Here is a 26,002-nt window from a genome sequence, read left to right as displayed (position 1 = left end):
ATTTATGCTCATTTGAAAATTTTAAGAACGATAAATAAGACACGATGTGCTTAAAAATCAAATCTCAAGGATATCATGTGCAAAAACTTAAAAAGTTGGATACCACGTTCAAAATGACAAAGTTCGAGGGTACCACGTGAATTTTCCGTTGTTTATATATATGTGTGTGTGTGGGGGGGGGGGGGTTGTTTTATATATTGCAACTGTGACTACGGAGGTGGAGTTGAGTTAATTATGAGCATTGTTAGTTACTTGAGTATTGGTGGATATTCTAAGTTGATGGAAGGGACCAAACTGCTAGTCCTTGTGAATTATTTATTGAAGGGACCGATTTACCGCTAGTCCTTGGTTATTTTTTGAAGGGACCGGTCTGAGCAACCGTTAGTCCTTGTGGCATCTGTTGATCAATGGCCGCCTCTCAGAGTCTCTTCTCTAGTAGGCTCACTACTAGGGAGATGTGCACATTCGGAGCTGAGGAAGCGTTAAGACGGAGTTTTGGAGAAGTGAATGTGATTGGGTATGTTGTGGATGGACAAATGTTATGGGTGCTACCATAACATGTGATTTTTATAACTGAGCTGGTGTTATTATTGTTGTGTTACACTACTGTCTTGATTTATGTCGTTAACATTGTTGTTTGTTTAGTTCCTACTCAATCGTTTGGTTGACAGTGTATTCTGTAAACACATGTGATAAACCAATTATTTGGGAGCAGATTGACTGACAGATACTTGACATTAGCTGACTTGGGAGCTTTGGGACGTGAGCCAGACCCGGACTGTAGCCGTTGTCTAGATCACTTTAGTTTGACTTAACATTGTTTATATAATTTTATTTATTTTCGATGCGTTGTAAATTGTATTATTATAGTTTAATTTAATCAGTTTGACAATTGTAATACGACCTTTAATGGTTATTTTATATAAAATACTTTGGTTTGTTATCTTTTTTATTCACTGTCTCGGGAAACCGAGATGGTAACAATCCTATTTATTTGGGAGACCTAGCTGAAGGCTCCTGAATAAATGAGGGTGTTACAACAAATTAGACGGAAAATTATTTCAGTACCCCCTTCTGTAAATTATTCTACTGCTAAGTAAAATAACTAACTCTAAACAACTATTAAAATGTACAATAAGAAATAACAGACATTGATAAAATTGATGTAATAAGAATGTATAAATTTCAACTAAATGAGAGAGAGAGTAGAAATGATTATAACCAAATGTACACTCCTTGTGTAATTATTATCATTAAACTACTGACGAATAACACTACCATAAAAAAACCTTAAAGCATACGGTTCAATATATATATCACAACTAATATATCTTTACATGAAATATGGCTCCCTAATTTTGTGTTGCATACTTAGAGATATTAGATGGCCTTCATAGCGTGACTGTGTTGAAAGTATAGCTCGTTACGAGATAGACAGCTCCAACTTCTGTTGCTTAACATGTGGAAATTTGGTTCTCTTGGAATAGTCAAAGGCATACCGGACCTGTTACTAAGAATCGTAAATTATTTTTATTTTAGTACATGCATTGAGTGTGAGAATCATAGAGTAAAATAATATAACCTTTGAGGAAAAAAAGGCTTATCAAAGAACGGCATCAATTGAGCTTTCGGGACCATCTCTTTTCTCATGAGTTTGATCTTTTCTTCTTCTAACATCTGTTTGAAAAAATAATAAATTTATCAATATAATTTTATATCATACGTTCATATACCCTCCTATTTATTATTTTCTGCCCATAATTTTTTACGAAATTTTCACTGTTTTCTTTACATTTGAGAACTTTCTATTTTGGTCTGATATTTGCCCATACTTTTTACTTATATATACATATTTTGTCACTACTTACATTGTACTATGTTAGTATATTATACTCCATTTTTTACTTTATTTATTCTTGACTTACATTGTATTATATTATTAGTATATTCCATTTCTTAAGTGTTGTGCCTAATTCAAATGGAAAGAAAACAAAGAAATGCAGGGACCGTGTTCTTAAATTGTTTTGCAATTTCGTTTGCTCATTTTGACATTAACTAGGGATATTTTTTATAGGTAATCAAATAAGTTTTGAAATAGTTAATATATTAGCTCCTACCAAAGTAGCCGTTGAAGAGAAGGCTACCAAAGTAGCCGTTGAAGAGGAGGCTATAACAGCCATATAGCTGTTGCTCACAATCCATATTTAGAGCAATTATATTATACGTAAATATGTGTTTTCCATATGTGAATATTTTATTCCTTTATTACTTATTCTTATATTGTATATAAATAGGAATTAACAATTGTAATTAGACAACTCATTCTCTTGATTAATAATATTATAATCTTCCCAATGTCTATTGTTATACGATCTTAATATGGTATCAGACGTATTAGGTTTTCTCATCTAAACACTTCTCTGTCATTTTTTTTCTCTGTTTCTTTCTCTGTGCAGTCATGACAAACAATGAAATTGTGGTAACTCCAAATACCACTCCATCTTACAATATGGTTCACGTTGAACACACGGGTCATAGCATTACTCCGATCGTGTTCGACGGAACAAATTACGACGAATGGTCAAGATCGTTTCGTCTCGCTCTTCTTGCTAAAGGAAAAACAGGGTACGTTGACGGATCCATTACTCCTCCGTCGACTGACTCTGACAAATTTGAATCATGGCAATCAACAAATGCGTTGGTTACCATGTGGATCTTTAACACGCTTCACCCTACTTTGAGGAAGCAAATTTCTCTTCGTCCATTTGCCAAACAGTGTGGCTCGACATCAAGAATCGCACGCCAGCGAATGAGGCTCGGATTTACCGATTGCAAACCGATCTTCATTCGTGTAGGCAAGGGGCGTCTCGAATCATTGGTGGATTACTATGGCGAATTACCGCCATTTGGGACGCTTTGATCGATCGAACCCGCTCCCGAAGTGTTCTTGCACCGACTGTAAGTGTGATTGGATGCTTCTTATTAATGCTGAAAGGGAGAAAACACGGGTACGTGATTTTTTGATGGGACTCGATTCTCGTTTCGCAAATACTCGTTCCCAAATTCTTGGTATTTCCCCTCTTCCATCTTTAGATCTTCTTTATAACCGTTTATTGCAAGATGAGGGTGTTCGTAATTTGTCTACCAAAACAGAAACTGCTCCTGATGTTATGGCTTTTGTTGCTCGTGCTAGAAACGAATCTCGCTCTAATAATAATAGGGGTCGTCGTAATCCCAATGAACCTTCGAAATATTACTGTGTTATTTGCAATAAACCAGGCCATAGTGTCAGATTTTGTTATCAAGTCACTGGTAATTACCCCGACACATGGGGCGACCGTCCTCGTCCTCGGGTTCACCTTGAACCTGCTGCTATTGAAGCTCTCTGCCAGGTCGCCGACGCGCGTGGTACAGGTACAGGTACAGCCGACAGAGGCAAGTCTAAGTCTGGCCCTCCTGGTGCGCCCGCCAAGGCTTACATGGCCACTGGTAAGACGGTGGCAGGCCCTTCTAGTGCCACGGCAGGTTCTTCTCAACCCCCTCTTGCTCATTTTGATAATGTCGATTTGAATTCTTTACCACCTCAAGCATTGGAAGAGTTGGGTCGTCTCTTACAAACCCGCAAAACTGACTACAACAACGACCGTCTCAATGGTAATACTTCTCCTTTATCTTGGATTATTGACACGGGGGCATCCAATCATATGTCGGGATGTCTCTCGCATTTTTCTACTTTAAAATCTATTACACCTATTTCGGTTGGTCTTCCTAATAGGGACCTAACGATAGCTACTAAGAGTGGCGACATCCATCTTTCTCCACGTCTCATTTTACGAGACGTGCTCTATGCCGAAAATTTACAATGTCATTTAATTTCTGTCTCTTGTCTTTTGATGGATACAAGTCTAACCATCCAATTTTCTCATAATATGTGTCTTATCCAGGACCGTACCTCGAAGACGGTGATTGGAGCGGGTGAACAAAATGAGGGGCTCTACCTTTTGAACGGTGTCAGACATAATCGTGTTCACGCTAATATGGCTACTAAAGGCGATTCTACTGAGCTTTGGCACCGAAGGTTGGGGCATCCCTCTTCCCATATTTCTCGTTTTTTACCATGTTTGAATAAAAACACTAGTTCTGGTGATAATTTTCATAGCAAACATTGTGATATTTGCCTTCGTGCGAAACAAACTCGGGACTCTTTTTCTTTAAGTACTAGTCGTGCTAGTGTTGCTTTTGAACTAATACATTGTGACCTATGGGGTCCCTATTCCGATAATGCATCTTGTGGTTCCAAATTTTTTCTTACAATCGTCGATGATTTTTCACGATCCACGTGGGTCTATCTTTTACGCTCAAAAAGCGATACCAAACAAACTCTTCTTAATTTCTTCGCTATGATAAACCGTCAGTTTGACAAGCAAATTAAGACTTTTCGAACAGACAATGGAACGGAATTTCGCCCTCTTATTCCCTATTTTAAAGAAAATGGTATTTTATTTCAAACTTCTAATGTCGACACCCCTCAACAAAACGGGCGGGTCGAAAGGAAGCATCGTCATATTTTAAATGTCGCGCGTGCCCTCCTTTTTCAAGCTAGTTTACCAATTTATTTTTGGGGGGAATGTGTTTTGAGTGCGGTTCATTTAATAAATCGTACCCCTTCATCTATTCTACAAGGCAAAACCCCTTATGAAGTTCTTTTTAATAAAACTCCTTCTTACGAAAATATACGTATTTTTGGATGTCTCGCCTATGCCAAGGCTTTAAATCGCTCCCACGACAAATTCGCTTCGCGAAGTCGTAAATGTGTCTTTATTGGCTATCCGTTTGGAAAAAAAGGGTGGCGGCTTTATGACTTAGATACGGGTCAATTTTTTGAGTCACGAGATGTCGTATTTATCGAAACCGAATTTCCATACCAACTCCTAAACATTCACGACAATACTGACCCTACACCACCACCTTTAGATACACTATCTCCAATCCTTATTCCTACTTCACCTATGCCTATCAATCCATCCGTACCCTCCACGGACCCAACCACGAAGATCCCCTCTACCCAGCCACCATCATCCACCACGGCAGACCCTCCACCCACGTCTACCTCATCTGCCTCGGCACCTGCCACATCGCCCGCCACCAAGGCATCTACCCCTCCTGCTGACCTTGGGCGTGGCCATCGCACCAAAATACCAAACTCCAATTTTCGAGATTTTGTTCTTTCAAAACCACGCCCCTCAATTAATTCACTACTCTCCACATCTCCGTCTTCAGGTACTCTCTATCCTATTTCTCATTATCTTTCGTATGACAAATTTTCTTCTAACCATAAAATTTTCCTAGCGGCCGTGACCAAAAATCACGAGCCTCGTTTTTATAAAGATGCAGTGAAAATTCCCGAGTGGCAGGTGGCAATGCGAAAGGAAATTGACGCGCTCGAGAAAAATAATACTTGGACTCTGGAAACTCTTCCTCCCGGCAAGAAAGCCATCGGGTCCAAATGGGTATACAAAATCAAATATAATGCCGATGGTTCCATCGAAAGATACAAAGCTCGCTTGGTGGTCATGGGTAATAGACAAGTCGAAGGGGTGGACTACAATGAAACATTTGCTCCGACAATTAAATTGGTCACAGTTCGGACTCTTCTCGCCATCGCAGCTGCCAAACGTTGGATCATTCATCAAATGGATGTTCACAACGCCTTTCTTCACGGTGACCTCCATGAAGAAGTTTATATGCGACCTCCTCCAGGTTTTTATCCCTCTAACAACGACAAAGTATGTCGACTTCAAAAATCTCTCTACGGTCTTCGACAAGCTCCCCGGTGCTGGTATGCAAAATTAGCTTCCGCTCTTCGTACTTATGGTTTTAAACAATGTGCTCTCGATCACTCTCTATTTTCTATATCCCAAAAAGGGATCGAAGTACATGTGTTGGTTTATGTGGACGATTTAGTAATTTGCGGGAATGATGTCCAATTTATTAAGCGCTTCAAGGATTATCTCAGTACATGCTTCCACATGAAAGACTTAGGGGTACTCAAATATTTTCTTGGGCTTGAAATTGCAAGAAATGCCTCTGGTATTTTTATCTCACAAAGAAAGTACGCCATCGACATTCTCACAGAAATCGGTCTAGTTGGCTCCAAACCCGCTCCCACTCCTATGGAACAAAATCATAAGCTTGCTAGCTCAACAGCCGAGCCTCTCAAAGACCCACAGCCCTTCCGTCGCATTGTAGGGCGTCTTGTGTATCTTACTATTACCAGACCCGAACTCACTTACTCGGTCCACACTCTTGCCCAATTCATGAATGCTCCCACCACCGATCATTGGAACGCCGCGCTCACTGTGGTTCGCTATCTGAAAAATTGTCCCGGGCAAGGTATACTACTACGTTCCGATAGCAACTTAACTCTCCATGCCTATTGCGATGCGAGTTACGTTGCATGTCCGCAAAGTCGCAGGTCCTTATCAGCCTACATCGTCTTCTTGGGGTCCTCACCAATATCTTGGAAAACCAAGAAGCAAGCCACCGTTTCTCTATCGACAGCAGAATCAGAATATCGAGCTATGGCATTTACGGTTTGTGAATTAAAATGGTTAAAAGCTCTCCTAGAGGCCCTCGGCATTTACCACAAACAACCTATTTCTCTACGGTGTGATAACGAGTCAGCTCTCCATATCGCCCGAAACCCGGTCTTTCACGAGCGCACAAAGCACATTGAAATCGACTGTCACTTTATCCGTGACGAAATACAAAAAGGAGTTATCACTCCTAGCTACGTTCATACTAAGGCACAACTCGCGGACATTCTAACCAAAGCTCTCGGACGCGCTTCATTCGATGACCTACTCTCCAAGTTGGGTGTGTCTTCTATCCACTCTCCAACTTGCGGGGGGGTATTAGTTCCTACCAAAGTAGCCGTTGAAGAGAAGGCTACCAAAGTAGCCGTTGAAGAGGAGGCTATAACAGCCATATAGCTGTTGCTCACAATCCATATTTAGAGCAATTATATTATACGTAAATATGTGTTTTCCATATGTGAATATTTTATTCCTTTATTACTTATTCTTATATTGTATATAAATAGGAATTAACAATTGTAATTAGACAACTCATTCTCTTGATTAATAATATTATAATCTTCCCAATGTCTATTGTTATACGATCTTAATATAATACCATATGGATTACTCCCTTCGTTCCAATTTTATCGTCCTACTTTTCTTTTTTGGAGATTTAAGAAATAGAGGTAAAACTACTACTCTACTCCATCATTTAATTGGGAAGAACGTGAATAATATCATTTTGATAGACTGGGTGGTAGTTAAAAAATTAGGGATAATAGTGGCACCCAATTTAGCATACGAAATTTAGAAAGACCACAATTAATTTGGTATAAATTCGGGAGAAAAGAGGATAATAAAAGTGAAATGGAGGGAGTGTGTTATAAAATATAAGATGTAATTGTAATTCTTATGATGTGATAATCTCATCTAAATGTAATCGTGATGACATTAATATGAGTGGAGATCATCTGTCTCACTTTTGTTGTCTCATTTCCTGTTTTATTTCATTTATCTTGCAACATATCATCATTCACATAAGAAAATAGATAATAATATCTATTAAGCTAATGATGTGTCACAAAAAGAATATAGTAGGACACAAAATGGAACATAAAATGAGACATAGAATCCGCTCTCCAATTAATATACCTTCCGTAACTTTTCTTCTTGCTTCTTTTGTCTTTCAATGAAATATAACTTGGTAGCCACCTATTCACAAAGTATGCTAAAACAATTATTACAAAGTATATGATAATATTATAGCGAAACACTATGTATCCATGAACCTTTTATATGTTACATGATAAATTAGAAATGTTGTATTTTAAAGAAAAAACCACAAATGCTTACAAAGTGATTGAATATTGCACGCTTAGCTGCTCTTTGTTGAGTATGAAGCTTAATGTCTAAAGGTTTGGTATACTCCTTATGGAAAGCTTGTAGAGAATCCTAAATCACAAAAAATCACATACACACAATCTATTAAATGTAAATTGAGTTTTCTATAGAGTAAACATATTATAAACCGAAATAGTCTTAAATGATACGGAGTAACATTTTGCTCATGCGATTTTTTTTAATGAAAAATATACTCCTTCCGATCCCCTTATTTGTTATCTATTCATTTTGGCAGAAAGAGCAAGAAAGTAACAAAAAAAAAAAAGAGAAAAATAATTATATATTGAAGAGTTCTCTCATATGCCACTGCCACTGCCACTTGTCCACTTCACTTGTCCACATGTGTAAAACTACCCAAAATTAAAAAAGATAACAATTGAGTAATAAACCTAAAGTAAAAATAGATAACAATTGACCGGGACGGAAGGAGTACCTTTTTCTCAAGTTGTTTGATCTCCTTTTGGTCATATTTAAACTGCGGAGTGTTAAATTGTTAGAATATAATTCAGAGATATTGTTATACTAGTTTGAATGCTCGTGCGTTGCAACGGGGTAATTAACTTATTTATAATGGAAAAAAAATGTTATAAGAGTTTAATGTTTACATTCTATGTCTAATGATTTGTTTACATATTATTAAAATATCTCTTTCAAAAAAAATAAAAGATTAATATATACGTGGGATAACTCTTATTTATAATCATATAATCATCCCACCTTATACTAATCTTTCGATGTGGGACAATTCTACTATTTATAAGTAATATATTCACCAAACTTGGATTATGTTTCTGATGTGGGACAATTCTACTATTTATACGTAGTATATATTCATCAAACCTCCATTGTTTTTCAATATGGGACAAATAACATACTCAGAATTAGACCATCTTTTTTGCACTTAGTTCGACATCCAACCAGATCCCGAATACCGAATACGAACAATTGCTACTCATTATATATAATAGTTATATTTAAATTTAGTAATATGATCAAATACTCTCCATTAATATTTGTACGTTATTTTTCTTCATTTTTTTATCATAATTGAGATACGAAAATGTCCCGTGGTACCCTTAATTTTGTCAGATTTTCCATGTTACCCTACTTTTAAGAATCTACCTATGGTACCCTTAAGGTTCTAGTTTTTTGCCTATGGTACCCCCTAATGTAAAGGCTGTTAAATGGACGTTAAGTTTGATGGCATGTTAATAAAATAATAATTAAAGAATAATATCCCCTTTCTTGTTTTATTGGTACGGATATCTCTCTCCTTTAAATGAAAATTTAATTAACTATATCATTATAATATTGGAAATTTCTCATGGTAACCTTGAACTTTGATAGATTACACATGGTACCCCTAATTTTAAGTTTCTACAAATAATACCCATGTGTTCACCTTTTTCTTTCCCAGAATACCATTTGACAACTTTCGTCATTACTCCTATAACTTGTGACTCCTTTTTCTTTTGTTACCTATTACACAAATAGTTCATCATCTAATTCCTAATTCCATATTTTATTTAATAAACTAACATTTAATACCTAAATAATAAAACACAAATAGTATGACATGCTCAGTTACTCATAGGAGTAACGACATTATGAAAAAATTAAACACAAGGGTATTATATGTAGAAACTTAAAATTAGGGGTATTATGTGTAATCTACCCAAATTCGAGGATACAATGAAAAATTTTCGTTATAATATTTACCATTTTATCGCTCTTCCTCCCACCTAAAAAAATATTACAACTTTAAAAATTTAACATTTAGTTCAAGATTATGTTTAAAGTCTCTTATATAATAAGTATACTTTGAGAGATTCAATATATTTGGGGTGATACCTAAGTTCCAAAGATAAATCCTATTTATAAACATGGGATCAGCTCACCTTATGATAATCTTCTGATGTGGGACAATTCAACTATTTATACGTAGTATATATTTATCACACCTACATTATTTTTCAATGTGAGACGAATAACATATTTAAAAGTACACCATATTTTTTAAACCTAATTCGACTCCAACCCGATTTAATAATAAGCAAATACTATATTATCTATTAATATTCATACGTTTGTTTTCTATTTTTTTTATCATAATTAAAATATATGCAAATGATATGAACCTATACTCTAATAATAGAATTTTTTTAATACAATTCTAATTATATTATTTAAACGTAGTATATTTACTACACCTACATTATTTTTTAATGTGGGACATATAAATCTATAGGTAAAAAATAATAATATAAACTTTAAGAGATCTCCAAGACAATACTTAACAGACTCAAAATATTTTGGGTTATGACTTCTATTTATAATCATAAGATCACCCTGCCTTATGGTAATCTTCTGATGTGGGACAATTCTAATATATATATACATAGTATATTCACCACACTTACATTACTTTTCAATGTAGGACACATAACATACTAAGTACACCATTTTTTTTCGCACCTACTTTGACATCAACTCGATTTAATAATGAGAAAATATAATAGAATCTACACTCTAATAATAGCATTTTTTTGTCACCATCTAATTATATAATTTTCATACGATACTTTTTTGTCAAATGAAATATAAAGTCTTTATATCAAAATTATAAACATCACTTTAATATAATATAGAAAATGTATATATATTAGACAATTCTATTATTTATACATAATATATTCACCACACCTACATTATTTTTCAATGTGGGACATATAATATACTAAAAAGTACATATCTTTTAGGATGCCTCCTATTTAAATTTCACCCTACTAAAAAGTACATATCTTTTATATACTATTTTTTCGATGTGAGATACACAATTAATTATTTAGACGTACTATGTTCATCATGCCTACATTATTTTTCAATGTGAAACATATAACATACCATGAAGTAAATGTCTCTTCTTAAAAAAACCATTATTGTATACGTATTATTTTTCTTTGAAGGTAAAACCACTTAGTCTCGATCGACGATTATTAGATAGGGATCTCTATATCGTACATATAACGACACATTAACGCTCTATTAGTGCATTCAGAAGACAACCATTAGTAAAATCTTTAGTTTTGTACTGTCTTAGGAGACAACCATTAGTAAAACTCTTGGTTTTGTATTGTGCTTTAACTTTGTGTATGTTGTAATATTGTTCATTATAGGTTGCCTATGTGACACCAACATTAAGTGATTTTTGCTTCTCTTGTTCATGTTCTTAACTCTTTCCCGAGTAGTTATCATGAATCTCCACTTTATTTTTTATATCAAATCGTAGAGATAATAATAGAAAATCTTAAGAGAGCTCTTTAAAACAATATTTATGAGACTTAAAAAATTTTGGGTTGATACATAAGTTCCAAATATGTTCCCTATTTATAATCATAGGATCACACTACCTTATACTAATCTTTCGATGTGGGACAATTCTACTATTTATATGTAGTATATTCACCACACCTACTTATTTTTCAATGTGGGACAAAACATACTAAAAAGTACACAATTTTACATATTAAGAAGTACATCATCTTTAATATGTGCAAATAATATGAAATTTATACTCTAATGATAGCATTTTTTACCACAAAGCAAATTATATTATTTTCATAATTTTTTTAACGATATTTTTTTGGCAAATAAAATGTAATAGTTTGATATAAAAATTAGAAATATCACTTGAATATAATTTAGGAAATATACATATTATAATAATTAAAAGATTCTCTACTTTATTTTTTTACATCAAAAATTATACTTTCCTAAATTGATTTTTGATGATGTGGACGCTCTCAGATCGCTCGAAAAAACTCTCTTATATATATATATATATATATATATATATATATATATATATATATATATATATATATATATATATATATATATATATATATAGATGAGTAATGGCTATTCTGGGAAAGAAGAGCTATATTAACAATCACGAATCTTTCCTCAAAAAAAAAAAAAAAAAAAAAAAAAAAAAAAAAAAATCACGAATGTGGTTTCCAAAATAATGTTTGTTGTTAAATCATGTATTTTGATAAAGAGTAAAATAAACATATACTTCTGTTGTTTCAATTATTATTTGTTTGTCTTTGATTAAAATACCATTTATAATGAATAAAATAAATAAATAAATAAATGATCAAGACAAAGGAAGAACATCACAATTTTAGAGTAACTACGTATAATATGAATAGTGGCAAGATAGTAGTCCTGCCCTACTCGAATCCGAGTAAATTCAATGGTTTACACAGAAAAAAAAAATCGAATTGTGCCATGATAGTGAAACATTGAGAGTTATTGTGATGTTATATTCCCTCCATGCAACTGTTTTCTTCCCATTTGTTTTTTCAAAGTCCACAATACGATGCTTTGACTGTAATTTCCGACAAGTAAATGTTACATTTTTTTATTGAAAATAATATTTTGTGGAAGATGCTTTGATAATAAATGTAAATATTTTACTTTTAGGTATTAGAAAATTTTATTCTCCGATATATACAGTAACTTTGACAGCTGAAAAGCAAATGAGGAAAAAAAATAGGTGTATAAAGGGAGTACATTGTTGATATAAAAAAAAATTCATTAAACTATGTTTCGATAAGTCACATTATATTACAATTTCTTGACTTTCAAAAAAATTGAATTTCATCAGGTTGATGAAATTATATTTTAAGAAAATAAGAATAAAGATATGAGTTTTAACATTACGAAAAATATAAGGGTTAGATTAAAGACCAATTTTTTTGAAAAAAGAATAACGTTTTGACTATTTTTAAAACTATAAAACTAAAGCCTATAATGAGCAATGCTTTCGTAAGATTATCAATTACTTAGTTTTTAAATTAGATGTAGTTTTCTAAGAGACATTTACAAGTTCGTTTGGTTCAAAAGGCAAATGGATTAGAGTGCGTGGGGAATGGATTTAGAGCTTCATGCCTTTATAGCTATTTATTTTGCTTGGTTCACTCTAGAATCGTATGGAGGAAAAATTGGGTTTAAAACTTAAGGGGAAAGGTGGGTATTAGATTTCAATGGATTTGGTGGAATTATAATCCATGATGTTTCTAATTACATTCCAAAATGCCCAAAACTAAATAATAGAATGAATAAAATGCATTTGATTCCATTCCAGATCCTTTCCATTCTAAATCCTTATTTTAATTAGAATCCATGAGGCTAATTGAAAAAAAATCTTTTAGAAATATTATAACAGTTTTAGGGGTCGATTGGATGATGCGGGAAGTGTAAATTCATGTGAAGTAGAAAATCACGGGAAATAAACTCCTTCTCCTAATTCATGAGAATTTGTAAAAATGTATTTGGTTACCTATGTGGGAACTTAATTCATGGGAATTACAAGTTACCGAAGGGGGTATTCGTAAGCAAGTTCCTACATTTTTGTTGGAAGTTAATTCCATGGGAAGTTTTACTTCCCCATACTTGCAAAATTGAGGCAACCAAACAACTCTCATTTTTGCAATTTATGAAAATTTCTCCTTCTCATGATTTTAAAAGGGCAACCAAACAAACCTATTTATGTAAGGAATTAACTTTATACTCCGTACTAATTATAAATGGGAAAAACATGTATCATTATATGCATATTTAACATATATTTCAATTCATTAAAGTTCACTTTACGCACTTCTCAATTCTCATGCTAATTTTTCTTTTATAATGTAATCTCTCCCAAAAAGCATGTACCATTATATGCATATTTAACATATATTTCAAATATCTTAATTTACCAAGATCTCATAAAAATGTATAAAAATCCTAAGGTTTCTCCTAGGTGCATGTTCAAAATAGACCTCCAGAAGGCTTATGATACTGTTGAATGAAGTTTTCTGGAGCAAATGCTAAAGAAACTGAAATTCCCACCTATCTTCAGACAATGGATTATGACTTGTGTTACAAATGCAACATTTTCTTTGAACCTTAATGAAGAAACGTTTGGGTTCTTTAAGGGTCAAAGAGGGCTAAGGCAAGGAGATCATTATCCCCTCTACACTCTTCACTATTTGTATGGAATATCTATCTAGAATGCTGAACTATGCCACTGAGAATTATCCCTTCAAAATTTCATCCAAGGTGTGCTCACATTAAGCTATGCTATTTGATGTTTGCTGATGATCTTCTCCTCTTTTGTAAGGGAGATAAAGCTTTTATAATGACTCTTCTTAGAGCCTTCTCCACCTTTTCTAAATCTTCTGGTTTGAAGATGAGCCCTGGAAAATCTAATGCATACTTCAATGGAATGATCTCAGTTGATAAGGAGGAAATTTTAAGTGTCTCAGATTTTATTGAGGGACATATGCCTTTCAGGTATTTGGGAATCCCCATTCAAACAATAAGACCGACTAAGCATGATTGCAGGTGCCTTTTTTATAAGATTATGAATAGGATTCAGAGCATTGGTGCTAAAAAATTGTCATATGTAGGCAGGCTCACTCTTATTCAATCAGTATTGGCTACTCTACATAATTACTGGGCTATGATCTTTGTCATAGCTAAAGGAGTATTGAATAGGATTGACAGCCTATGCAGGAACTACCTATGGGAAGGCAGATCTGAATATACCAAGGCTCCACTGGTAGCATGGGATGCAGTTTGTACACCAAAAAGAGAAGGGGGCTTAGGCCTTAAAAACATTCAGCAATGGAATATTGCAGTAGTTTGGAAGCTTGTTTGGTGGGTCTATGCCAAATCTGAAAAGTTGTGGGTGCATTGGATAAGTCATGTCTATCTAAAAGGGACATCCTGCACTGACTACAGACCTACTGCAGATTCTAGTTGGAGTTGGAGGAAAATATGCCAAGTAAAGGAGAAGCTGAAACAAGGCTTTAACCAGGGGATTTGGTCTATGAATCCTACTGAATATAGAATACGGGATGGATATAATTTGATGAGGACTACTAAACCTAAGGTGGAGTGGTTTCATCTGGTCTAACACCATTAGGCAGTGCCTAAGCATAGGTTCATTGCCTGGTTAGTGCATATGAATGCTCTAAACACTAGACACAAACTGATGAGATTTGGAGTGAGTGGTACTTCTCTCTATTGCATCTGTGAGAGAGAGGAAGAGACTATACAACATCTGTTTTTTGATTGTGAATATAACAGGAAGGTAATGGGCAGGATAAGTGAGTGGCTTGGTTTGAATATGGATAGAACAGACACCCTGTAATGGGTCCTGAATTGCAGACATTCCAGACTGAAGAAGAGAATACTGAAAGATGTGGTGAATGCTTGTGTTTATGGTATTTGGCAACAGAGAAATGCTTGCAGATTGGAGTATAAAATCCATAAACCAGAAGCTACTGCTAATGAAATCAGAAGGATGATGACAGACAAGTGCTTGCTGTTGATTAAGACAGCCGTCCAATGGATTGACGCTAACTGGCTAAAGAAATTTAGCCAAAACGAAGGGGCCTGAATAAGTTTTTTCAACAGTCCACTGAGGTATAGGAACTAGAGTTGTAATTTAGTGTTTGTTTTGCTTTAACTCTAGTTGGATGTCTATGATATGTGCCTTTGGGTGCTTGGTGGGAGGGCCTAAGGCTCCGTTTGGCACGACAATTCAGGTAGCTTATTCGACCAAAGTAGCTTATTTGACCAAAATTTCAACTACCTGATTTTTTTGCAAGTGTTTGACAAGTAGCTTATTTGGTCAAATAGGGTACCTGAAATGAAATGCTACCTCAGGTAGCATTTGAGAAATCAGGTACCTGAAATGACTTATTTTCCATTTTTTACCCCTTTATTTTATAATATTAAATTATATCCTTCTTAGCAACAAGGTTTATTTTGGAGGCTTATGGTTAAGTTGAAGTAGGCGTGTGAAATTAGGGTTTGGGAACCTAGTTTACAAACCTAATAAAACCACAACTTATACTCATACTAGTGCCTCATTAAAAACTACGGTTCTGTTTGGTAAAATTAACTGAAAAGTAGCTGAAAATTGAAAAGCTAACTAAAACCTGAAAAGGTAACCGATAAGGTAGCTGGAAATTATGAATTGATAAGCTAGTTGATTATAGAAAAAAAAATGTTTGTCAAACTAACTGAAAAGATAACTAATTTTGATGAAATAACGTAAAAGGATATGATAAATATTTAATAGTATAAATTTAAAGGGTAAAACGAAAAATCAAACCAAATCAGGTACCTGAAATCTCAAATGCTACTCTAGGTCGATCTAAAATTGCAATGGCTCGATCTAAAAAATTTCAAAATAATTCAAAAAAAATCTCAAAAAAAATCTGGGAATAAATTGTCTGGTCGTTATAGTTTACTTGAGGAAGAATTACATGAGGTTGAAGAGACGATCCAACTGAATGAGAAGAATACTGCGCGCTGTCTCCTTTCATATGACCTGGAACTGGATTTAGATGATATTCCTGAGGAACCGGAGGAATTGGAGGAGGAACTTGACGCGGAGATTTTTCAACAAGAGGATGGGTCTTGGACGGAGGTGTTGAGCAAGAAATCAAAGAAGCAGACGCCGAAGACTACCCCTCGGGTAAAATCAAAGAATCTTATTCAAATTTCTGAAGAGGATGTTGCTCCTGAAATTAGCTACTGAAAATCTTCTGTGTATTTCTATATATTAGGGGTGAGCCCTCCTTGGAATGTCGTGGATGGTTTTATTAGGCGTGTTTGGGGAAAATATGAAGTTGATAAAGTTTCTTTTCTACCAAATGGTATTTTCTTGGTAAGATTTAAAACCCTAGAGATGCAACAGAAAGCCTTACTCTCTGACCAAATCATGTTTGACAATAAACCTGTGATTATCCATGAGTGGAGAGCTGACACAGAGCTTGGTAAACATGAGATTACTACACTTCCTATCTGGGTTAAATTGGTTGGGCTGGAGTTAAAATTCTGGGAGGAAAATGCTCTAAAGAAAATAAGTGGGATAATAGGTGATTATCTGAGATGTGACGAGGCTACAACACACAAAACTCTTCTTAGTTATGCGAAAGTGTTGGTTAAGATCAAGATGAATCAACAGTTTCCTGATTATGTTGAATTTATGGATGAGAAAGGACGTGTGCAGAGAGTTAGGGTGGAGTATGACTGGCTCCCTATTCTGTGCACTCAGTGTAAAGGAATGGGACACCTGGCTGCAAATTGTAGAAAACCTGGTATTAAAGCTAAGGATAAACCAAAGGTTATCACTAAGCAAGTCTGGAGGCCTGTGGTGAAGCCTCAGCAGCCTGTGGTGCAACCTGTTGCTCCTGTGGTGACGCCAAAGCAGCCTAGGATGCAATTTGGGTCTCCTATTGCTAAATCCAAGCCTAAGGTTGGGAAGAGACTTGTAGTGATTACTCCTAGTGAGACCAGACCCCTGTAGACTCCTGTTAGGATTCTAACAAGGATGAATTCACAAGAGTATGTTAGGGACACATCATCTGGAAAATCTACTTTCATGGAGGTTTTTAATAGTGCTATCCATAAATCTGTTCAAATGGCTAAGGGTGGACTCAGTGGTATGAAAAATAGATAGCAAAGCTGTGTTGAGGAAGGTTCTGCTTCCAGAAGTGATAATGGATAATTTTGGCTTCTGGAACATAAGGGGTCTAAATAGCATAACTAAGCAAAAAGAAATAAAGTGGTTTTTACATTCCAATAAAATTGGGCTATTTGGACTTGTTGAGACAAAGGTGAAGAGTAATAATTGGTTGAGTGTTAGGAATAACATCTGCTCATCTTGGTCTCTCAGTACTAATAATAGTAAGCACAAAGGGGGAAGAATGTGGCTGATATGGAATCCTCATTGTTATGATGTGCACATTGAGGATATCACTAGTCAAACAATTCATGCTTTTGTGAAGGACAAGGTAAATGGGAGATCATTTTGGTTTACTTGTGTCTATGGGTTTAATGATCAGAATATGAGGAAGGAACTTTGGGCTATTCTGAAGACCTATAGTGATAAGTGTTCTAATCCATGGGCAATAGGTGGTGATTTTAATAATGTACTTATCTACCAGGAAAGGATTGGAGGTGAAGTTACCCCAGCTGAGATCCAACCTTTTCAGGAATGCATTGATTATTGTCAAATTCAGGATATCAAGGTCGTTGGTTCTTATTTCACTTGGAACAACAAGCAGGGTGTTGAAACAAGGAAGTATAGTAGATTAGACAGAATGTTGGTGAATGAGGAATGGTTACAAAGTTTTCCTGAGGCTTTTGCTAATTTCTTGCCTGAAGGAATTTTTTATCACTGTCCTTGTGTGGTGCAATTTGGGGTGGTTACTCAGAGAAAGAATGCTTCATTCAAGTATTATAATATGTGGTCCTTATTTTCTGGTTTCACTCAAATTGTTGGGAGTCATTGGGATGATCAGGTTGATGGTACTCCAATGTATAAGCTGGTTACTAATCTGAAGAAATTGAAAAGACCGTTGAAAGATATTAATAAAGATAACTTTCATGACATAGAGAATACTACTTCCCTTACTCTGATGGCTCTTACCCAACTCCATAAGAGTTTAAGAGATGCTCCTTTGGACCCTGATCTGATTATGGCTGAAAGAGAGTTGTTTAAAGATTATGATGTTTTGCTTAATGCTAAGCATCAGCTCCTTGTGCAAAAAACAAAAGCTGCATGGGCTCTTGAAGGTGATGACAATACTGCTTACTTTCATGCTAGTCTGAGGGCTAAAAGAAGTAGGAACAAGGTGGTATAGATTGAGGATGATCATGGGAGTTGTAAAACTACTCCTTAGGAAATCAACACAGCTTTTGAGAATTTTTTTATTCAGATTCTGGGTACTAGCCAGGCTGTTAATAGAGTGCACAAGCCAACTGTTCAAAAAGGTAGAGTGGTTACCACTGATCATCATGAGAAGCTTCTGAGGAAAGTAACTGCTGAGGAAATCAGGTTGGCTATGTTCTCTATCCCTGGGACTAAAGCTCCTGGTCCTGATGGGTACAGTAGTCAATTTTTTAAAGACACCTGGAGCATTACTGGGACTGAAGTTTGTGATGTTATAATGGATTTTTTTTTATCATGGCAAGTTGTTGAAACAAGTGAATAACACTGTGTTGACCCTGGTGCCAAAGGTGGATATGCCTACCTCTGTCACACAATTCAGGCCTATTGCCTGCTGTAACACAGTATATAAATGCATTGCAAAGCTGTTATGCAATAGATTGAGTGATGTACTGCCACACATTATAAGCCCTAATCAAAGTGCTTTTGTCAAAGGTAGAGATATAGTAGAAAATATCTGAGTCTGCCAAGATTTGGTTAAATTGTATGGAAGGAAAGCTTGCTCACCTAGGTTATTGATGAAGATTGACCTTCAAAAGGCTTATGATAGTATTGAGTGGAGTTTTGTGAGGGAGATGCTTGAGGCTTTATTATTTCCTGAGCATTTCATTAACTTAATCATGGAATGTGTTACCACCCCTTCCTTCTCTCTGGCCTTAAATGATGAGCTATTTGGTTTTTTCAAAGCTAAGAGAGGGATCAGGCAAGGTGACCATTTATCTCCACTGCTTTTCACTATATGTATGGAGTATCTAAGCAGAGTTCTTTAGGTGGTTCAAGACTATGAAGGCTTCAAGTTTCACCCATTAAGTAAGCCTATGAAGCTATCTGATCTGTGTTTTGTAGATGATTTGCTTCTGTTCTGTAAAGGGGAAAGAACTTCTGTGACTATTTTACTTAGGGCTTTTGAAACCTTCTCTTGTGCTTCAGGTCTAAAAATGAATAGAGGCAAGTCTTGTTTATATGGCAATGGTATTACCAGGGATGTTTTAAATGAGATTACTAGTTTAGCTGGGATCCCTGCTGGTAAGCTCCCATTTAGATATCTGGGGGTCCCAATCATAGCTAAAAGAATCTCTTCCTTGGACTGCTCTAAGCTTGTTGAAAGAGTTGTTGACAGGATAAAGGCCCTTGGAGCTCGTAAGTTGTCCTATGCAGGTAGACTGACTTTAATCAAATCTGTGCTCAATAACTTGCATTGTTATTGGGCTCGAATTTTTGTTCTTCCTGTGAGCATTTTGAATAAGGTTGAGGCTATTTGTCGAAGTTTTCTATGGCAAGGCAAAGAGATAGCTCATGGACCAGCCCTTATTTCCTGGGACACTTGTTGTATTGCAAAGAAGGCAGGGGGCTTAGGTATCATTGAGCTAAGGAGATGGAATTATGCTGCTATGGGTAAGTATATTTTGTGGATTGCTCAGAAAGAAGACCATCTGTGGGTCAAATGGGTACATGCTATGTATATGAAAAATGGGGGGTGGTATGATTACCTTCCTAATGTTGGAGCAAGCTGGTCTTGGAGGAAATTGTGTGCTGTGAAAGAAAGAATGAAAATAGGATATTGTGGTGACTGGTGGTTGACGCAGGGGGGGCATTTATAGTATAAAGGAAGGGTATAACTGGCTGGGGACTTCTACTAGTACAGTGAATTGGACTCCTTTTGTTTGGAATAGGCTGAGTCTTCCCAAGCATTGCTTTATTGGGTGGCTTGTGGCTCATGGCAGGTTGCTTACTAGAGACAGGCTGCATAAGATGAAAATCTGTGAGGATACGGTGTGTTGTATTTGTGGGGCTCAGGATGAAAGTCATGATCATCTTTTCTTTGAGTGTGAGTATAGTAAGGAATGTTTGGCATTGTTTAATGGTTACATGAAGACTTCTGTTCCTTCTGGTAATGTTTCACAGTGGTGGTTGAAAATTCGAATGAGAAGTTTGTTAAGAAAGCAGGTGATTGGTGCAGGCATTCAAGCATTAATATATAGGATTTGGGAGATGCGTAACAAATGCAGGGTAGAAGGATTGATTCTCAGGCCGAGGAATCTGATCTTGTTGGTGCAACAGGATATCAGAACACCGCTTCAGAGTTTACATAGTCATGGAAAGATTAGTGGACTGTATAGAGAATGGATTTAATTTTTCCTATTGCTTTTAATTCTCGCAAGTTTGATGTAAGCAGAAACTGTTGATTTATTTTGTTGGTGATCACTTTGGTATAATATAACATACATTTTACCAAAAAAAAAAAAAAAAAGCATTTCTTTCAGGTACTTTATTTGGTTAAATAAGCTACTTATCAAATGCTTACAGAAAAATAAGGTACCTCAAATTTTGGTCAAATAAGTTACTTTGACCAAATCAGGTACCTGAAATGCCTTACCAAACGGAGCCTACGGAACCATTTTACCGCTGTATTTTTATTTCCAAAATAATTTTCGAAAGTCTAGTTTATAAAACCGTGTGCTTTGTTATTCATTTCAAATTAATTGAAGTGCATATTTTTTAAAATCCTCTCTAAAACAATTGAATCTTGTCTTATTTTCTTTTTAGAAACGATTGTATTTGCAATTTTTATTAGTTACTTTCAAGTGATTCGAATTCATATTAACATCTGTCAAACAGAGAAGGCTTAATATCATTCAAACAACTAGGGCTTAACATCCTTCAACACTGAGAGATTTAACATTGTTCCCTCTTCACCGAGAGCCTAACTTTTCTCTACACGGAGTGTATAACATCACTCAATTAGTACAACTAGGGTTAGTGTTGGGGATCTGATTGTAAGTTAGGCCAAGTAAGTTATCTTATAATAAAATAAAAATAGGGTGGACGTATGTTTTTCAATTGGACTAAACCACATAATATCTTGTGTTATTTACATTACACACCTTTATTATTTAAATTATATTAGTTGTAATTTATTATAGTTATATGTAATTCAATCGATAGTAAGTATAGTAACATCTAATTATCTTGTAGGGTGTGTTTAGATTGAGAAATTTGGAGAAAAATAAAGGGAAGAGGGTAGGGAATTTGAAATTCCATCTAATTATAGTTATATCTAATCAATCAATAATAAGTATATAATTGAGACAATGTCAGGTAGACATGTCATTTCCATCAAAAAAAGAAAAGAAATCTCATGTTTTGATTAAAAAAAATAAGGGTGAAGGGAAATTGAGTTGGGAGGGGGGGGGGGGGGATTCATTCCCCTCCAAGACAAATCAAAATCTTTTCATAATATATAGGCAAGATTTTGAGAGAATAAATAATATTAAAATACCCATACTCCATTTCCGCTCCGCTCCCCTCCCTTCCCTTCCCTTCCCTTCCCTTCTCTTCCCTCCTCCCCCCTCTTCTCCTTTCTCTCCACTTTTGCTATCCAAACACACCCTTAGGAACATTCACTATATCATTAAGAAGATTTGTATATAAATTACTACTGGTACTTAATTATTAAATATTATGTTTAAATTCAAGATCTGAATTGGTGATTAATAAATTTTCAAAAAAGATGCATATTCTATTCAACCCTTTCGAGAGTATTTGTAGGATCCTCTAACTTGTAGGTTAGTTTGTTTGTCTCAAAACTCTTTTTTTTAGAGAAAATATACAACAAGATTTTTTTTTTAATAATGGAGTACAAATTTTGGATTATTATAATAAAAATTTGAAAATAGCTCTATACGACTCTTTTTTTTTTGTAAAATGCAATAACTTATTACTCCGTCCATTCCTATTTTTATATTTACCTTAACTTGAAATATACTCTTTCTAAAAAAAATGAAAAAACATGGCATATAAATGATTTGGACGAACGGAATAATTAAAATCACGTAAGTTTAAGCGTGCATCCAGTTCTAATTGACATATCTATACAATAATATAGAAAGCCTAGATTGAGTAGTTACTAGAATGACACGTGGCGCACTACATTTACATGTTCGATCAATTTTTTATTTTAGTTTTAAAAAAATAAAAATAGAAAATGAAAAGGCAAAGTAGTAATCAATAGAATAATTACTCATCTTATTTAAACTTTCATTTATCAAGCATTATTATTCCACTTAATAATTATAATTTAGTGCTAAAACTTTTTATATTATACCATTATGAAAACTTTTCACCTATAAAAGAAAATGAATTGATAAAACTCTAGCACATTCCTAGAAAAAAAAAATTAATGAAAAAATTTGTTTATTTTTATCTAATTATTTCATTTGTTTTATTTTTGAACACTCTCATATCTTTACTTTGTGGTGAATAGGAATCAAATGGAGAAAATTTGAAGAGAGAAGAGAGAAGTAGAAGAAAAGTGGAGAATTCGACAAGCATTTATATTATATAGTTCGTTTTAGGTATTATAGAATGTTTATGAAGACACTTGAGATTGTCGATGATTGAATATAATTATCAGCGAATTGTGGTCAAACTTTGGTGAAAGAAATCCTAGCTTGACTAAATTGTAACTTTAGGTTTTTAATCTCACATTTTAATAGTGATAAATTATTTTGCAGATGTTTTTAATATATTAAATTGGTTAAAAGGATAATCTATTTTTTCCTTGTGGTTTGAATACCAATGAGATAAGATGCATTTGATTTTGTTGTCTTATTGTTGCTTTGATGATAAAATGGCAAAAATACATTGTATATACCCATCGATTTTCGATAATCTGTTTATATTATTAATTCTCTTAATATAATTAATTACATTTTATCCAAAAAAAAAAAAAACAGAACACTAATGAGTAGCCTATCTTTTTTATTTTGAATTTCCAATGTTAGAATGAATGTTGTTTTATCTATTTACCCACCTCATCTAAATTGCTTTTATTTGATTAAACGTTACAACAGTTAAGTGAAAATGAGTAAAAAATATTTTAAGTTTTAAATATCATCATTATTTTCAAATTACAAAAATAAAAATAAAGGTATATAAACTATGGTTAATACTACTTATTATTTTAATTTTTATACTTAATACGGAGTATCATCATTTTAATAAAGTCAGACTAACAAAAATATCAATTTGACGTTGAGTAAAAATGATATCATTTGGTTACAAAAGTAATGAGAATGAGAATAACAATAAAATAAGTTACAATAAAAAAAATCACTACTACATAATGATGTGAATATCAAGCTATTACAAAAAGTAGTAAAAAAAATTACGGGAGCAAACATTTATTAATGAAGAGTTAGAGAAGTCCCGTAATTTTCACGGAAAACTAAACTAGTTATCAAATAAAAAGGGCAAATACTCTTTACAAACTAAGTTACATGGTCACCATAAAATAAAGGAGTGATTTAAGAAATTGTATTTTGGAAGTCAGTGTTGTTTACCTTAGAGGAGGCCCGAGAAGCTGAATCCTCAAACCTTGCTTTGGACACCTTCAGTAATAATTTATAGACATAAAAGATATATACATGACAGCCTATCGTTAATATAGTTAGAAAAGCACCACAAAATGATTTAGTTATGTTACATAACTGGTCAATAGGTAATAACAAGAAAATATGCTACTCGTTTTTGTTTTCAGCTACTACAAAATAAGTTCAAAACATCAAATACATCAAATGCATGAGTTTCTCAATTTACTTCTATTTATTTGATATCAGATATTTCAATACTTGTGTAGTGAATCCATTGTTTTCTTCACGATTAAGTGGTATTTTACGTTGTACTCCCTCTATCTTAATTATTTGCTTTTTTTTTTTTTATTAAAATACTCTTCATAGTGAATATATATGGTAAATAAATAAGTAAGACGGAAAGCTTATGACAATATAAAAAGGGAGGACATATCACGACAAAAAATGTTAATGCCACCAAAGTAGTTAGTGCATCTATAGTATAGATTCTTGTGGCTATCACAGGGCTGTTTGTGGACAAAACTCATATCAGATCCCTATAAAAACTATGACATGTGTTTGATGGATTTAAACTAAAACGCCATTTAATCGGATAAGTAGAGTCTCTGTAGAGATTTATTGTTAGCCTTTGTTGACTTATTTATAGTGACATGACACATAAGCAGACTGCTAATAAAATAACCATATTTAATGTGTGCAACACGTGAAATATGATCACTTTTATTGTTGAACAAAGAGTATGTGATTTTCTAATAAGCAGGCTTCTAATAAAAAACATATTTATTTTGCCTATAAAACCGCATTAGAACTTCTGACCTAGGCTACAACCGTACAACGGTTCATGGGTTATCATGTCCACATTTTCTGAAACATGCATATTTTGACCGATACTTAACATGACAATCCGAGTAAAATATTAGTTCGGCTCGAAAAGTTCGTGAGAATTTTGAACTTGTGTGATAAACAATATGTTGGTCTTATTTTATAAATATATTTATCATCATTCTATCTTTGTACAACCATATTAAATGTTTCATTGATTTCTTGTTATTTTTATTTATAACCTTTAAATCATGTTATTGAAAATATCGAAATAAAAAAGAAAACATAATTAAACAAGTATATATAGACTCAGCTCGAGCTCAACTCGGGTTAAAACTCACGAGTATGATAACAAGCTTAATTTTTTCAAGCTCGGATGAGCTCGAATTTTGTTTTATGAGTACAAGCCGAACAAGGCCAAGTCGAGCGTTATCAGCCCTGTTTCACACCCCTCGTAAGGGACAAATATCTTTGACAAGACATTTTTGTAATCAATCGATAAGAAAGAAATTGCAAGATATAAAGCATAAATTATCAACACAACAACTAAGATATGAAAACAACGATATATGATGTTGCTTAGGTTTTATATGACTAATAAGATATGAAACTTGTATACAATTAAACATATGTAAACAATTAAACAAAAAATTGAACATATTATATCAACCTTTAGAGTAGCTTTGGATTGTGGTTTGATCTCCATTTTCTTTGTTATTAATAACTTATAATTACAACTTAGGAGATTAATTTGCTGAATTTGTTATGGTCCAAGTTCATATGATAATTGAAGCTATAAAATGGGTTTATATAGAAGAATAGAAATTCGTGAATTCTAATGTAATGTTCAAGTTTGGAGAATTGTAACTATCTACTGTTAATTGAGCTTCAGTTGCTCCATCTTAATACAATTGCAATAATTTGGATGACTTCATACTACCAAACTTCTGCTAGAACCTCACTCTCTCACTAGTAATTATCATACAATGCCATGTCCCACTTTTATATAACGGTTGTTCTTTCTTCAA

At 34.2% G+C, this 26,002-nt stretch overlaps 1 protein-coding gene across 1 annotated transcript; it reads right to left on the bottom strand.

Moving 5' to 3' along the window:
- Positions 1-1,215: 1,215 nt before the first annotated feature.
- LOC141615027 (microtubule-destabilizing protein 60) lies at positions 1,216-25,752 on the bottom strand. Its single transcript, XM_074433625.1, has 7 exons — positions 25,645-25,752; positions 24,123-24,170; positions 8,413-8,454; positions 7,932-8,030; positions 7,731-7,790; positions 1,583-1,677; positions 1,216-1,504 (listed from the first exon to the last, which is right to left on the bottom strand). The coding sequence occupies exons 1-7, from the start codon at positions 25,678-25,680 to the stop codon at positions 1,381-1,383; spliced, it is 504 nt and encodes a 167-aa protein (XP_074289726.1). The 5' UTR covers positions 25,681-25,752; the 3' UTR covers positions 1,216-1,380.
- Positions 25,753-26,002: the final 250 nt, after the last annotated feature.

The sequence above is a fragment of the Silene latifolia genome, chromosome 11 (genome assembly GCF_048544455.1).
Source record: "Silene latifolia isolate original U9 population chromosome 11, ASM4854445v1, whole genome shotgun sequence".
NCBI classification, from domain to species: Eukaryota; Viridiplantae; Streptophyta; class Magnoliopsida; order Caryophyllales; family Caryophyllaceae; genus Silene; species Silene latifolia.
The sequence above is the reverse complement of the archived record's forward strand: the minus strand, read 5'-3'. Positions and strand labels throughout refer to the sequence as shown.

Bases quoted from the DNA above. Each gene is read 5' to 3' on its own strand.
- LOC141615027 (XM_074433625.1), bottom strand. From the start codon at position 25,680: ATGGAGATCAAACCACAATCCAAAGCTACTCTAAAG. The intron at 1,678-7,730 runs GTATATTAATTG...TTTTTCAAACAG, and splicing joins AAGAAGAAAAGTTACGGAAG to ATGTTAGAAGAAGAAAAGAT. The intron at 1,505-1,582 runs GTTATATTATTT...TCTTAGTAACAG, and splicing joins AAGCCTTTTTTTCCTCAAAG to GTCCGGTATGCCTTTGACTA.